Source organism: Schistocerca serialis, chromosome 4 (assembly GCF_023864345.2).
Source record: "Schistocerca serialis cubense isolate TAMUIC-IGC-003099 chromosome 4, iqSchSeri2.2, whole genome shotgun sequence".
Taxonomy (NCBI): domain Eukaryota; kingdom Metazoa; phylum Arthropoda; class Insecta; order Orthoptera; family Acrididae; genus Schistocerca; species Schistocerca serialis.
Window position 1 is genome coordinate 325,679,945 of NC_064641.1, and position 13,228 is coordinate 325,693,172.

At 42.6% G+C, this 13,228-nt stretch overlaps 1 protein-coding gene across 1 annotated transcript; it reads right to left on the bottom strand.

Annotated features, from left to right (window-relative positions):
* Positions 1–10,180: 10,180 nt before the first annotated feature.
* LOC126474436 (receptor-interacting serine/threonine-protein kinase 4-like) lies at positions 10,181–11,932 on the bottom strand. Its single transcript, XM_050101907.1, has one exon. The coding sequence runs from the start codon at positions 11,930–11,932 to the stop codon at positions 10,181–10,183; it is 1,752 nt and encodes a 583-aa protein (XP_049957864.1).
* Positions 11,933–13,228: the final 1,296 nt, after the last annotated feature.

Here is a 13,228-nt window from a genome sequence, read left to right on the forward strand (position 1 = left end):
AATAAAGTTGTGTAACCTTGTTGTAGGTTTTCCATGGTATCCCTTAGGAACCCTCGCCCGAATGGGAAGGGTATTCTGGTCTGAAGTCCATGGCCACATTAGCAGTTTGCTAAGCTACTTAAGGGGCTCCGGAAAGGCTCAAAATCATGAAAAGTTCAATTTTTACTTTTTTGCGTTTTCTGAATCTGCAGACTATTACCTTTTAATAGATAAATAATTTATTCAATTCCGAAGACTACAACTATTTTAAAATTTTTTTTGAAATGTGTTCCACATGGGCGTGACCCACTGTGGCGCTGTTAAACTGCTGTCAAATGGTGTTATTATTAACGTCCGTGTTCATCAGGTACATTTTAGTGATGTGAGATAAAGTATGTGTTGTGGCTAACCTGTGATGGTTCAATATATATCGCTGGTGTAATTGTCGATTGTTTCATGTTTATTTACTCTATCGTTATCTCGAAAATATTCGTAATTAATTCTGTTTCTTGAGTCTCTGTTTTGTTGAAGTATAACAATGAGTAAAAGTAAAGTTATTAGAAATCCTCTGAAGGCTTTTAAGAAAAGGAGAAATGTTCGGAAGCCAAAGGTATGTGTTATTACTGTAAACAATAAAGACGATAACCAAGTGAGTGAACCTAACCTCTCAAGTACACCTCACCTGCCCATAGCAGTCAAAGTGGGAAAGAAAATACTTCACTGAAGAAGCTTGGTTCAATGAGTGAAAACTGTGAATGTTTTATGGGCGAATCGGATGTGAATGAAGTATTTGATATGTCGGTTCTCAAAGGAATTTTTTCAAACTGTGTAAGATGTATTCATTGTAGTGAAGTTGGTCTGGAACTCTCCATAATAAAGCACGTAGGACTTGCTAGTGAAATACAACTGAAATGTGATAAATGTTCATACATGACCACCTTTTGGAACAGTGTTGCAGTAACTGCAACTAAAGAAAATGGTAGCAAAATCTACGAACACAACATTAGATTTGTTTATTCCTTGCGTTCAGTTGGTAAGGGTGCTACTGCAGCTGCAATTTTCTGTGGCATCATGAATCTTCCAAATCCCCCAACCAAGTTTACGACCTATAATAAATTAATAGGGTCTAAAGTAGAAGATTGTATAGAATCTATGAAGAACGCTGTGGAAGAGGCAGTAATGGAAAATAATGGTAACAGAGATTTGACTGCAGCGTTCGATGGTACCTGACATAAACGGGGGCACACATCTCTTCATGGTGTAGTATCTGCCACCAGTATGTATACAGGGAAAGTTTTGGATGTAGCAGTAATACCAAAGTATTGTAGATGTCCACAAAAATATTAAGGTACACATGAAAATAATTGCAAAGCTAACTATAGTGGCAGTAGTGGAGGAATGGAAGTGGCTGGTGTTGCCAGTATATTCCAGCGTTCTGAGGCGTGTGATAAAGTGCGATATGTTGATTACCTTGGTGACGGTGATTCTAAAAGTTTCAAACATCTTCAAGGACTGAAGCCCTATGGTGATGATGTAGTGCAGAAATTTGAGTGTATTGGACACGTACAGAAGCGAATGGGAACAAGACTTCGGCGACTGAAAGCTTCGTACAACAAACAAATACTCTGTGATGGTAAAGGGTTGGATGGGAAGGGAAGGTTAATTGACAGTGTAATTGACAAAATACAGAACTATTATGGAATGGCTATTAGGCAAAATACACAAAGTGTCGACGAAATGAAGAAGGCTGTTTGGGCTCTTTTTTTTCATACTTCAACCGATGAAAATCCCCAACATAGCTTGTGTCCCAAAGAAGAAGACAGTTGGTGTAAATATAACAAAGGATTGCTAACTGGTGAAGTGTACACTCATAAGCATAGTCTGCCTCATGCAATAATGGAGGTGATAAAACCTATTTTCAGAGACTTAGCAGCACCTGAACTGTTGAAAAAGTGTATTCACGGAAAAACTCAAAATCCCAATGAAAGTGTAAATAGTGTTTTATGGCCGAGAATCCCAAAGACTGTATTTGTTGGAATAGAAACACTTCACTTTGGTGTGTATGATGCTGTTGCGACTTTCAATGATGGCAACATTGTAAGGTGCAAGGTATTTAGAAATATGGGAATGAAGATAGGTTCTAACATGGTACGAACGATACTTGCTTTAGACAAGGAACGCCTTCGGGCTGCAGACAGGGCTGTAAAGAGTCTAGAAATACAAGCAAGAGTAAACAGGAGGAGGAACAAGAGGAAGCTGGAGGAGGAGTTTTCAGAGGATGAAGATAATCCATCCTATGGACCTGGAATGCACTAAAAAGTTAATCCAATCTTTGTCGCTCGATTCCCAAAACTTTTATTTTCTCATACTAATTACATGTTTTCTAAGAATCTTCCAAACATATTTGTTTCAAACTTTCAGTAAATGTTACACTGTACCTTCTGCATAATTTAACACAGCCTTTTTCCAAAAAACTGAATATTTTTGAATATATAAATAAAAAATTGCTAAAAAATGTTGTGAATTTTCATTACAATTGAAAAAATCATCTTTAATAACTGAACTAAAATTTTGTAAAATCCCTGTGTTAAGTTGTAGCCCATATTCCAATAAATATTCTGTAAAAAGTTCAACTTCCTACCTCAAATACTTTGTGAGGAAAGATGTAATTTATAAGCGTTATTTTAACATTGCAAGTATAGGGCATTCCGGAGCCCCTTAAACTGTTAATGTTCAATTATTTATCATTATCAGTAGCGAGTAATTATGAAGCCTACTGAGATTCCGTCAACGACAAAAGTGGTCAGCCGCCGCAAGCACAGTCCACTCAGAAATATTGTAAGTGAAACAGTACAGTCATTTTTATTGTCGTTTAGGCCCCGAATTGTCTAAATAAAGACAGTCCGCGCCCAACAGGTGCAATATGGTATACCACTGCATGCTAGTAAATGTTCAAACAGTTTTTTTACGCAAAATAAATCCAATAACTAACATCAAGGATTCAAGTGGTGTGTGTATGTCCGTAACGAAATTAGTTAACTATCACAGTACAGTTATTTTGAGACGTAGATCGATCGGAGGTGAAGTTTGGAAAGATAGTGGGAACCTGCCTTTTCCACCGTCAGAATTCGTCGAGAGATTATGTCCGAATTAATAAACTTTAACCTGCTAAATTGTTGAACCTATCATCCAGACTTATCAAACATAGCGCATAGTTTGCCGAGCTATCTGCCTAGCGAGTAAAGGTTTTAGAGATTTCAGGTAAAGCAGATAACGACGAGGAATTTCCGCGAGATCGCCGCTGCGGAATACATCTCCTGCTCGATTGTGGTATTTGAAACTAAATATTTATATTTTCTAGGTTTTCAGGAGAGTAAGATGAAATGAGGAACTAAGCTAACCAACTACAACCAATAACTAAAATAAAAGCACACAAGGAATATTTATTTATAATAACAAATTTCAATTAACTAACCAATAATAATATATCAAATGGGACTAAAGGGTTCTTTCTGCTTGTTGTCCTCCTCATGGTACAACAATGAACTCTGAAATGTTGGGCTATCCTCAACAAATTGAAGAAACCACTTCAGCATGTCCATTGCCATATAAATGCAAAGTAATTACAACTTCCCGACAGCCCATATACTCACACAAGTCTGACCGACCGAGAACTCAAGTAACTTTACCAGACTGTTCCTTCTCATACACCCTACAGCGCCATTCTCGCACCTCCCATCTGTTCGCCAAATAGTGTGTCCACTCTGCGGCAGACATTACGTGGATGCAGCAAGGCGTTGTTTCGATGCCGACCAGCAGAGCTGCACCATGTGGACTGAAGTTGGAGTAGGCCTTTGCCTTGAACGGACATTATATTTAAAAATAAAGTTTTACAGCCAAAGGCTGGATACTCGTGGTCTAGAGGTAGTGTTTTCGATTTTTAGTGAAAAGGACACCAATTTCGGTTTAGAAAATCCCCCACCGCTTAAATTTTAATTAATAATTTTTAATTAATAATTTTAATTAATAGTCAGCATTGGGGGCAGAAAAATTCTAGCATAGCAAATCAACCTCATTCCGTCAAAGAGAGCGGACGAGCAGACAGGGCATTCTCTCGTCATTGAGGTGGAATGCTGATCAACGGCATGAGGATGCAGAAGACAATGGGAACCACTGCATTAAAGACATAACGTGTATCCACAGGACATATGCCCCGTAAGTGAGAACTGTCACGATGATCTCTCCATTGGTAAAAGATTCCGGGAGAGTCCCCCATTTATATCTCTGGGGGTGGGGTGAGGGGGACTGCCATAGCGGAGGTGACCAAGAGAAAGACTGAACAGCCTACTAAAGGATAACGTTCTAGGAGCCAGGGCATGGAATGTCAGAAGCTTTAACGTGGTAGGGAGGCTACATGATCTGAGAATGGAAAACCAAAGACTCAATCTAGATATAGTCAGGGTCAGTGAAGTGAAACGGGAAGGAGACAAGGATTTCTGGCCATATGAGTGTAGGGCAGTAGCAACAGCAGCAGAAAATGGTGTAACGGGAGTAGGATGTGTTGTGAATAGGAAGGTAAGGCAGAGAGCGTGTGTTACTGTCATCAGTTCGGTGACAGTGTTTCTCTTTTCAGAATCGACAGCAAACCAACACCGACAATGATAATTCCGGTATACAAGCCGACGTCTGGCTGAAGATGAAGGGACAGATGATGTATATGAGAACACTGAAAGGTTAATACAATAGGTAGAGAGAGACGAAAATCAACAAATCATGAGGGACTCGAATGCAGTTAGAGGAGGAGGAGGAGGAGGAGGAGGAGGAGGAGAGAAAACGGTTACAGGGGAATATGGGCTTGCGACAAGAAATGAGAGAGGAGAAAGTAACTGGGTTTCTTAATAAATTTCAGCTAGTAATAGCTAATACTTTGCTCAAGAATCACAACAGATGGAGGTATTCTTGGAAAAGACCGGGTGATACTGGAAGAGTTAAGTAAGATTACATCACGGTCAGACAGAGATTCTAAAAACTGATACTGACATTAAGTCGTACCCAGCAGCAGATATAATGTATAAATGATGAACATGAGGCCGAAGTTTAAGAGATTAATCAGGAAGACGTGGGATATGAAAGCAGTAACGAGGGACCAGACATGGTTGACGTTATCTAAAGCTGTAGATACAGAACTAAGAAATAGTTCAGTAGGCAGTACAGTTGAAGAGAAATGGTAACTCTAAAGAGTTAAATCACACCAGTTGCAAAGGAAAGCGTAGGTACAAAGAAGGTAACTGTGAAGAGGCATTGTTGAAGAAAAGAAATACTTCAGCTGAAAGAAGGAAGTACAAAAATGTTGAGGAAAATCAGGAAAGTCAAAACAACATCCGTTGAAACTAAAAGCGAGGGAGGTAACATTAAGAATGCAGCGGAAATTCCACTGTTAAATGTAGAGCAGATCGTTGATAGAGTATATTGAAGGTCTCTATGAGGAAACAGATTGGTCTTCTGATAGAAGAAACAGGAGTCGACAGGGACGACAAAAGGGATCCAGAATTTAAGAGAGCTTTGGAGGAGTTAAGATCAAATAAGTCGGAAGGGACACATGACAACCAATCAGAAGCTCTAAAATCATTGGGGGAAGTGGTAACAAAACGACTGTTTACGTTAACTTGTAGAGCCATCTGAATTTGGAAAAATATATCCACACAATTTCGAAGACTGCAAGAATTATCGCACAATCCAGGTCATGTGTCCAAATTGCTGACAAGAATAGTATACAGAATAACGGAAAAGTGAATTAATGGCGTGTTAGATGATCACTTTGGCTTTAGAAAAGGGGAAAGCACCAGAGAGGTAAATCAGATGTTGCAGTAGATAATGGAACCAAGACTAAAAAAAACTCAAGGCACGATGTAGGATTTCTTGACCTGGAAAAAGCTTTCGGTAATGTGAAGTGGTGCCAGATGTTCGAAGTTCTGAGGAAAGGAGGAATGGGAAACACATAACGTGTACAAGAGCCGAAAGGGAGTAATATGAGGGGACGACAAGAACTAAGTGCTCCGATTAAAAAGGGTGTAAGACAGGGATGTAGTCTTTCCGCCCTACTGTTCAATCTGTACATCGAAGAAGCAATGATGGAAATAAACGAAAAATTCAAGAGTGGGATTAAAATTCAAGGTGAAAAGATATCAGTGATACAAATCGCTGATGGCATTGCTATTATGAGTGAAAATGAAGAATTACATGATAAGTTGAATGGAATGAAGTCTAATGACAACAGGAAATATGGATGGAGGGTACATGAAAGAGAGGCGAAAGTAATGAGAAGCAGCAGATGTGAGAACAGCGAGAAACTCACCAGGATTGATGGTCACGAAGTCTATGAAGTTACGAAATTCTGCTACCGAGGCAGCAAAGTAACTTATGACGGACGGAGCGAGGAGGACATCAGGAGGAGATTAGCACTAAAAAAAAAAACGGCATTTCTGGCCAAGAGAAATCTGTCAGTATCAAAAGAAATTTCTGAGAATTTACTTTTGGAGCACAGAACTGAGTGGTAGTGAAACGTGGCCTCCGAGAAAACCAGAACGGAAGAGAATCGAAGCAACTGAATTGTGGTGCTAAAGACCAATGTTGAAAATTAGGTGGACTGACAAGGTAAAGAACGAGGTTCCGTGTAGTATCAAAGACGAAAGATATTTTTGGAAAACATTGGTAAAGAGAAGGCTCAGAATGATAGGACATCTGTTAAGACATCTGAGAATGACTTCCATGGTATTAGAGGGAGCTGTATAGGGCAAAAGCTGTGGAGGAAGACAGATTTGAATACATCCAGCAAATAATTAAGGAAGTAGGTTGTAAGTGTTACTGTAGGATGAAAGAAGATGTTAGCACAGGAGAGGAATTCGTGGTGGGCCGCATCAAATCTGTCAGATGACTGATGACTAGAGGAAAAGAATGCGTAAGCCAAAGGAGTGGGTGCGACGGGTCCACTCCGTCGCGAACAGCCGCCACTCTGAATTCCCGGCTAGTGGCGCTCGAGCGGCCGCACTGACAAAGGGCGCTCCGGAGGGAGCAGAGGTGGACGGGGTAAATTTCTCGCTGCGTCAGAGGCGGCTGATGAAGCGTGGCTGCAGTCTTTGCCCTTGCGTTCCGTTGGACTGGTGGGGGCACATGCTCGCTCAACCGGAGGCTTCAAGCTGCTGTTGGATCGAGGGGGCCTGGAGAGTTTAGTGGAGGGGGCCCATTGAAACAGCTGCATACCGGCACTCGACGAATTGTGGACTCTAATGACGTTAAACAGCCACACAGAGAAAGGTGTCGGTCGAAAGGGCTGTTAACTGTTTTGTCTATGTGGATTTGAGAGGCTGTTAGGGCTTGTAAACGCGTACTCGCTACTCAGACGATTGAGTAACTTTATTTTAAAGTACATTATGGGTTCACATTGTGGTTATTGTATAATGTCCACTTCGTTTTGTATGGGCGAGCTTGTTTTGACAAGAATCATTGAGCCGTCGTAAAACATGCTGTCTTGAAGAGGGCGCCGCAGCGCGTAGTGTAAAACAGTCGCCTTCCGTCTCTGACGGTGGCGCCGCTGTGGCAATTGCGGCTTTGGTGTCTCCCCCTGGTGGGAAAGGGGGAAAGTTGCTTGTTCATGGGCATTTAAGAGGCGCTATGAGCTCAGCAGTCGGTCAGTGAGTCGGTGCAGTCTGGGGAGTCTAGTCAGTTGGTCAGCCAAGTCGGTCTGGGTCTGTCTGTCCCTCGTCCGCATTTGTGAGGAAGTCAGTGTGTCTGTCGTCCGGAGTGCTATTATGTGTTGGGCCGCTAGTCTGCTCGAGTTTGTTTGGGCAGTGGTCATTGGCGGTTGGATCGATCGGTTGGTCGGTCGCGTACTGGGACAAGATGACTTGTTCGCCTTGAGCGTCGACACATGTGAGGTCGCCACGTAAGTCCGGTGGGCCGCGCCGTATGGCGAGGGGTAGTGGCTTCGCGACCGACACGAGAGCAACAGGAGCCAACCCAAGACATCGTCTGGCCAGTGCGAGCTGCGACGCCGTGAGACGGGAGATCGGCGCGCCTTGCTGCGTCCGTTGAAGCGGCTGGCAGCGGACGGTTCGGGAGAGCGTTTTGAGGGTGCTGCGCCAGGTCTTCGCCAGACATCGCAGTTTATTAGAAGTTAAGTGATTCGTGATATGCTGTTTCATTTACTTGACGTTCTACTTGTTTCCTTGGCGAGTCTCTCGTCCGTATTTGTTAGGCAGTTAGTGTTTATCTTTCTGCCTGTCGGTCTGCCATACGTTAATAGCTGCCTCTGTCATGTTTGTCTAATTCGGTGTTAACGAATTTATTGCTTAAGGAGTAAAGGCCGAATTCCTGAAATATGCTTTTATCTTGCCTATCATCTTGAGGCGGTATATGTGTAATGTAGAGCATGTTTGTACATTTTATGTAAGACTGCATTTCATGGGTTTTTATTTAAATCGTCATTTTAGTATATAAAGTTGCCACCCTTCCACCGTAATTGTTTTCTTTTAGAAACAAGTTGCACTTTCTTGGCAAGTATTTTTAATGTGTTTTGTACCATTTCCATCCCTCCTACAGGGTGCATAGTTTGTGTGAGTTGTGAAAAAATTTAGTTTAATGTAATCTGGTGTGTTGCAGATTTGCACCAGTCTAGTCTTTCAGAGGTGGTTGTGAGAGGTCGTGACTACGGCCGTGTTAAAAGGGAGTGGCAAGCTTCTCAACCCGAAAGCTCATACTGTCAACAACAAAATTAACAATAATAATAATAATAAAAATAATAATAATGTTATTTCTGTCTCGGAATAACTTGTAACTTGATATTTACAGGGTGCTTTCTGATTATAATTTTTAAATTTTTTAAAAAGAAAGGGTTTTTAGGAATACAACTCCCATTTCTTGAAATTTAATTTGTTTTCATCATTTACCCACTGGCAACTGCTTCCACGCTCACATAGTGTGATTAAATGTGTTAATGTTCTTGAAGAATCGTTAGTAAATAAATTAAATTCTTCAAGAAAAGATTTAGAAAATAAATTCACGGTTCAATTCATTTTTATTACATTACGTGTTATTCAGCTCAGTACTATCTATCCTTTTATTTGCTTGATTAGTTGAAAAAGGTGTCGACATTTTGGAAGCAGCTGTACATCGGAAATGTTAACGCATCAGCTATCGATTCAGCGTAGATTTTGTAAGGGTGTCTGTGACCATTTTAATTTCATTTATTCTGAAATGCAATACGGTGAAGTCAATGCGTAATTTCACATTTTTTGTTGTGAAGTGCTAGTGACATCTGAGACACTTCCGTCTCCCACGTTAGTTAGCGCGATTTGTTTATGTTAATATTATCTGCGAGCGCTTTAAAATTGCTGATGTAAATATATAAAACTGAATCCAGTACGTAATTTGAAAGCAGTTGTATATTTGAAGTACCTTCACATCATGCTGGGTGATTAGCTGCTGTCTTAAAAGTAATATTTTTTGGCAGGTAAAGAGAATGAGATTTGAAATTTTCCCTGCTCACTGAGCTTAAAAGTTTTATAAAAACAACATTGTGTGATGACATTGTTTTACCGATTGTGTTTTAAAGCCATGTGGAGGTTAATAGAAGCACAAGTTCGTTCAGAAGGATTTAAATCCTACCAGTGTCCGTGCGTTTCTGGCGCTGCAGTCCGGAACCGCGAGGCTGCTACGGTCGCAGGTTCGAATCCTGCCTCGGGCATTGGTATGTGTGTGATGTCCTTAGGTTAGTTAGGTTTAAGTCGTTCTAAGTTCTAGGGGACTTATGACCTAAGATGTTGAGTCCCATAGTGCTCAGAGCCATTTTTGAAATCCTACCAGTACTATTCCATTGCTACCGTACACGGGGGAATAATATGGTGTATGGGAAATCTGAATAAACCCAACCTGGTTTCAGAAAAGAATGTGTTGCATTACTTACTGATCGCCATTCATAGTATATTAAAATGATGTTCCAGAACAATTTTGTGTGTTCCCAAGACATTTATTTAACATCATAAATGACATGCTAAAAGCACGTATTTCTCTGTTAGGAGTTAGAAAAGCTTGTTCCAGTAGCCTGCGGTAAAGTGATGCTAATTTTCATGCTGAAATCATTTAATAATTCATGCGTTTGTTCCTCACCGCAGACGAAGATGACATTTAATGAAAGGAACACTTATCAGATGCCGTCGGGGACAGCGTTGCGCCTAAGCCAGGCTGCTACCCGCATATGCCCCCGCTCTCTTGCCATGTCCACTGGTGTTTTCCCTTTGTTGTTTGGTAACAGCGTGGCGCTGGATAGCGCAAGGTAACTCACAGCCGTCTCTGAGCCCTTGTACGCCGCCAGGTGAAGGGCAGTGTTGCCTTTCTGGTCCACAGCGTCCACGTTCAGACCCGGTGTTAGGAGAAGAGGAAACAGAGCATCTTCTTTATTACCGAACGCTGCATAGTGCAACGGCGTTAACCCCTCAGCATTGGCAGCATTGACTTCAGCACCGTAACTGATCAAGGTCTGCGTGATGTTCCCGTCGCCGGCTTGAGCTGCCAGGTGCAAAGCAGTGTTCAGTGAACTGTCCACGTGACGTACATTTGCGCCGTAGTTTAACAGAAGCCTCACGGCCGGAACTTGGCGCCTACGGCAAGCCGTAAGCAGAGGCGTCTGCTGCAGATTATCGCAACACTCCTTATCCATCTGGGCTGTCAGCATCACTTCCAGCGATTCTATACTGCCGCAGAAAACCGCCTCGTGTAAAGGTGTCCTGCCCCCAGTGTTGCGCAAACTCGTGTCCGCATTTGACACCACCAACGCCAGGACGGCATTTGAGAAGTCATTCGTGGCGGCCACATGCAGTGGGGTGTTGCCACTGCGGTTGGGGACGGATACATCGGCGCCCAAGTGCAGCAGCCTGGTTAGAGACCTGTACGCCAGCGTCTGGGCTGCCACGTGGAGCGGCGTGTTGCCTGCGACGTCTGCAGTGTTGACGCTGGCACCCAGATCCTTCAGCACTGGAAGTAGGTCAGCGTTATCAAAGCGGGCAGCCCAGTGCGCCACCGATGTTCCGTCTGCATTCACCGCCGCTACAGAAGCTCCTGCACTGACCAGCTTCCTCACCACTTCCTCAGAACCCTTGCTGGCTGCAACGTGAAGGGCAGTGTTCTGCTGGTCGTCACACGCATCCACGTCGTAGTTCAGGCTGAGTAAGTAGTCGAGCGCTCTTAAGTGTCTTGCGGCTGCTGCGAAATGAAGTGGCGGTGCCGATTCCAGAGGCAGATCGCGGTTGGTGAACCCCAAAGCGCGCAGAGCTTTGATCAGTTGATCTGGACATCCTCTGTCAATAGCGTCGTCTGCTAATATTTTGTGCGTATGTTCGTATCTCTCTCTCCAAACGCCTCCACTGTATTCTCCCGTCTCAAACAAAGTTCCATAACCTGAATCTCTAAGAATAACACTGCCACTTGAACTTCTTCGTTCACTCTGATATGATTGTTCCAACATGTTGCTACCCTCACATTCGTCTGTCTCCCTTGTAGCCACAGTACCTGAATCTTCCGAGAGAATAGATGCTGTACTTAAATTATTTTCCGGAACCGGCACAGCGTTAGAATTCGCTTCCAGATGGTAGGCAACATTGGCCCCATCTTCGAGAATGTAACCACCGCTGATACTCGTTTCCAAATCCTGCACTTCTGTGGCATTTTCCCGTAAAGGCTCTGTGTCGGTACCATCTTCCAGCACTGGCACAGCATCAGTATCATCATCCAGTCCTGCCGCACTGTCGGTGTCATCTTCGATATGAGAAACGTTATCTGAACCCTTGTTCACAGCGGTCGCAATGTCAGAGTCGTTCTTCAGAACGAGTGGAGCGTTGGAATTTTGGTCCAGTTGAGATGCAGCTACTGAATCCAATTCCAGGACAGGCGAAAGTTTCATCCCACGCTTCCGTGACCTGTACAAGAGAGAACAGGAGGAACTTTTATGTTATGAAACCAATATGAAAAGAATGACAACCACGTTAAAGACTAACGAGAATTTCTCAGTAAATGCCACTTCATAGGGAGTTCAACAGCAGTAATTCTGCTGACAAAACGTTTAATAGACACACATTAAAATGACCATGCATGAACGAGCGTAAAATTCCTGCTTGGCAGTAATTCAAACTTTGGGCCATGTCACAGTACGGTGGCGTTTTATTTGAATCATTACCAAAGTGAGATGTTACGCTGTGTTTCAACGAACTAACAGGACATGCTGCATGCGGAGAAAGTGCAAAAATCATAGAAATAATCGTAGACTCACCTCAGATGATGTTGCCCGCAGCTGGCAACGAAACGTCAGGGAGAAGTATTTCTACTATTGGACCACGGCCTCTTAGCCCGGAAGTTTTAATTACTGAATAATGCAATGACTTTAAAGAAAGACCTAATGATAATTGCGGTATTTCGCTGAACGTAATTTGGGGAAGTGAATGAACGAAAGTGTTCGCATCAAGGCAGACCCATATTCCCATGTTTTATGCAGACATGTACCAACAGAATATTCCAAATTAAATAATTTTTATATGCTTTTACTTTTGCACTGGTATCTCATTAACAGTATTATTTTTCCATAACTTTGTTGCCTGAGGCATCAGTCTTCATGGCTATCTTTCCAGTTTCTATTTACTCCCCCATACTACTTGCGTAGCAACTCCGTAATTAGTCCTATGTACACTCACTAACAAAACAAGTTCAGCACTTGAAACTCAATCATTACCGCACCCATTTAGATGAACAGCGAAGTTGACAGTATGATAAAAGTCACTGGATTACTTTGCGCTCCTGTAACACAGATTTCATGGCACCACCACATTCACAACCCAAACGGGCCTCGGTATTTGACGAGTTACGGTGTTAACGCTATCTCTGACGACCCCGAAAATTTCTCATTCACCATTAGATGCAACATGTCCGTTAGTATTATGCCATGCCTGGTATTATAATGAACATAGTGGCAACACTTACACTATCTTTTAATTATAGAAAACTGTCTAAAGCGCAATAAATTACTGTTAATTCTGGCAACCGTTTCCGGTCTGTGCTACCGTCTTCACAGCAGAGCCTCCATATGACGTGAGGATCCGGTTCAAGGAGCTGTTTTCTTCATTCTAGTGGTGCCTGTCACAAGCTGCAGCTCTTTTCACGGCTCTCGACGACGTCTGGAGCCTCTGCTCTGAAGACCGCTACACAG

Coding starts and splice junctions, on each gene's coding strand:
- LOC126474436 (XM_050101907.1), bottom strand. CDS start 11,932: ATGAAACTTTCGCCTGTCCTGGAATTGGATTCAGTAGCTGCATCTCAA.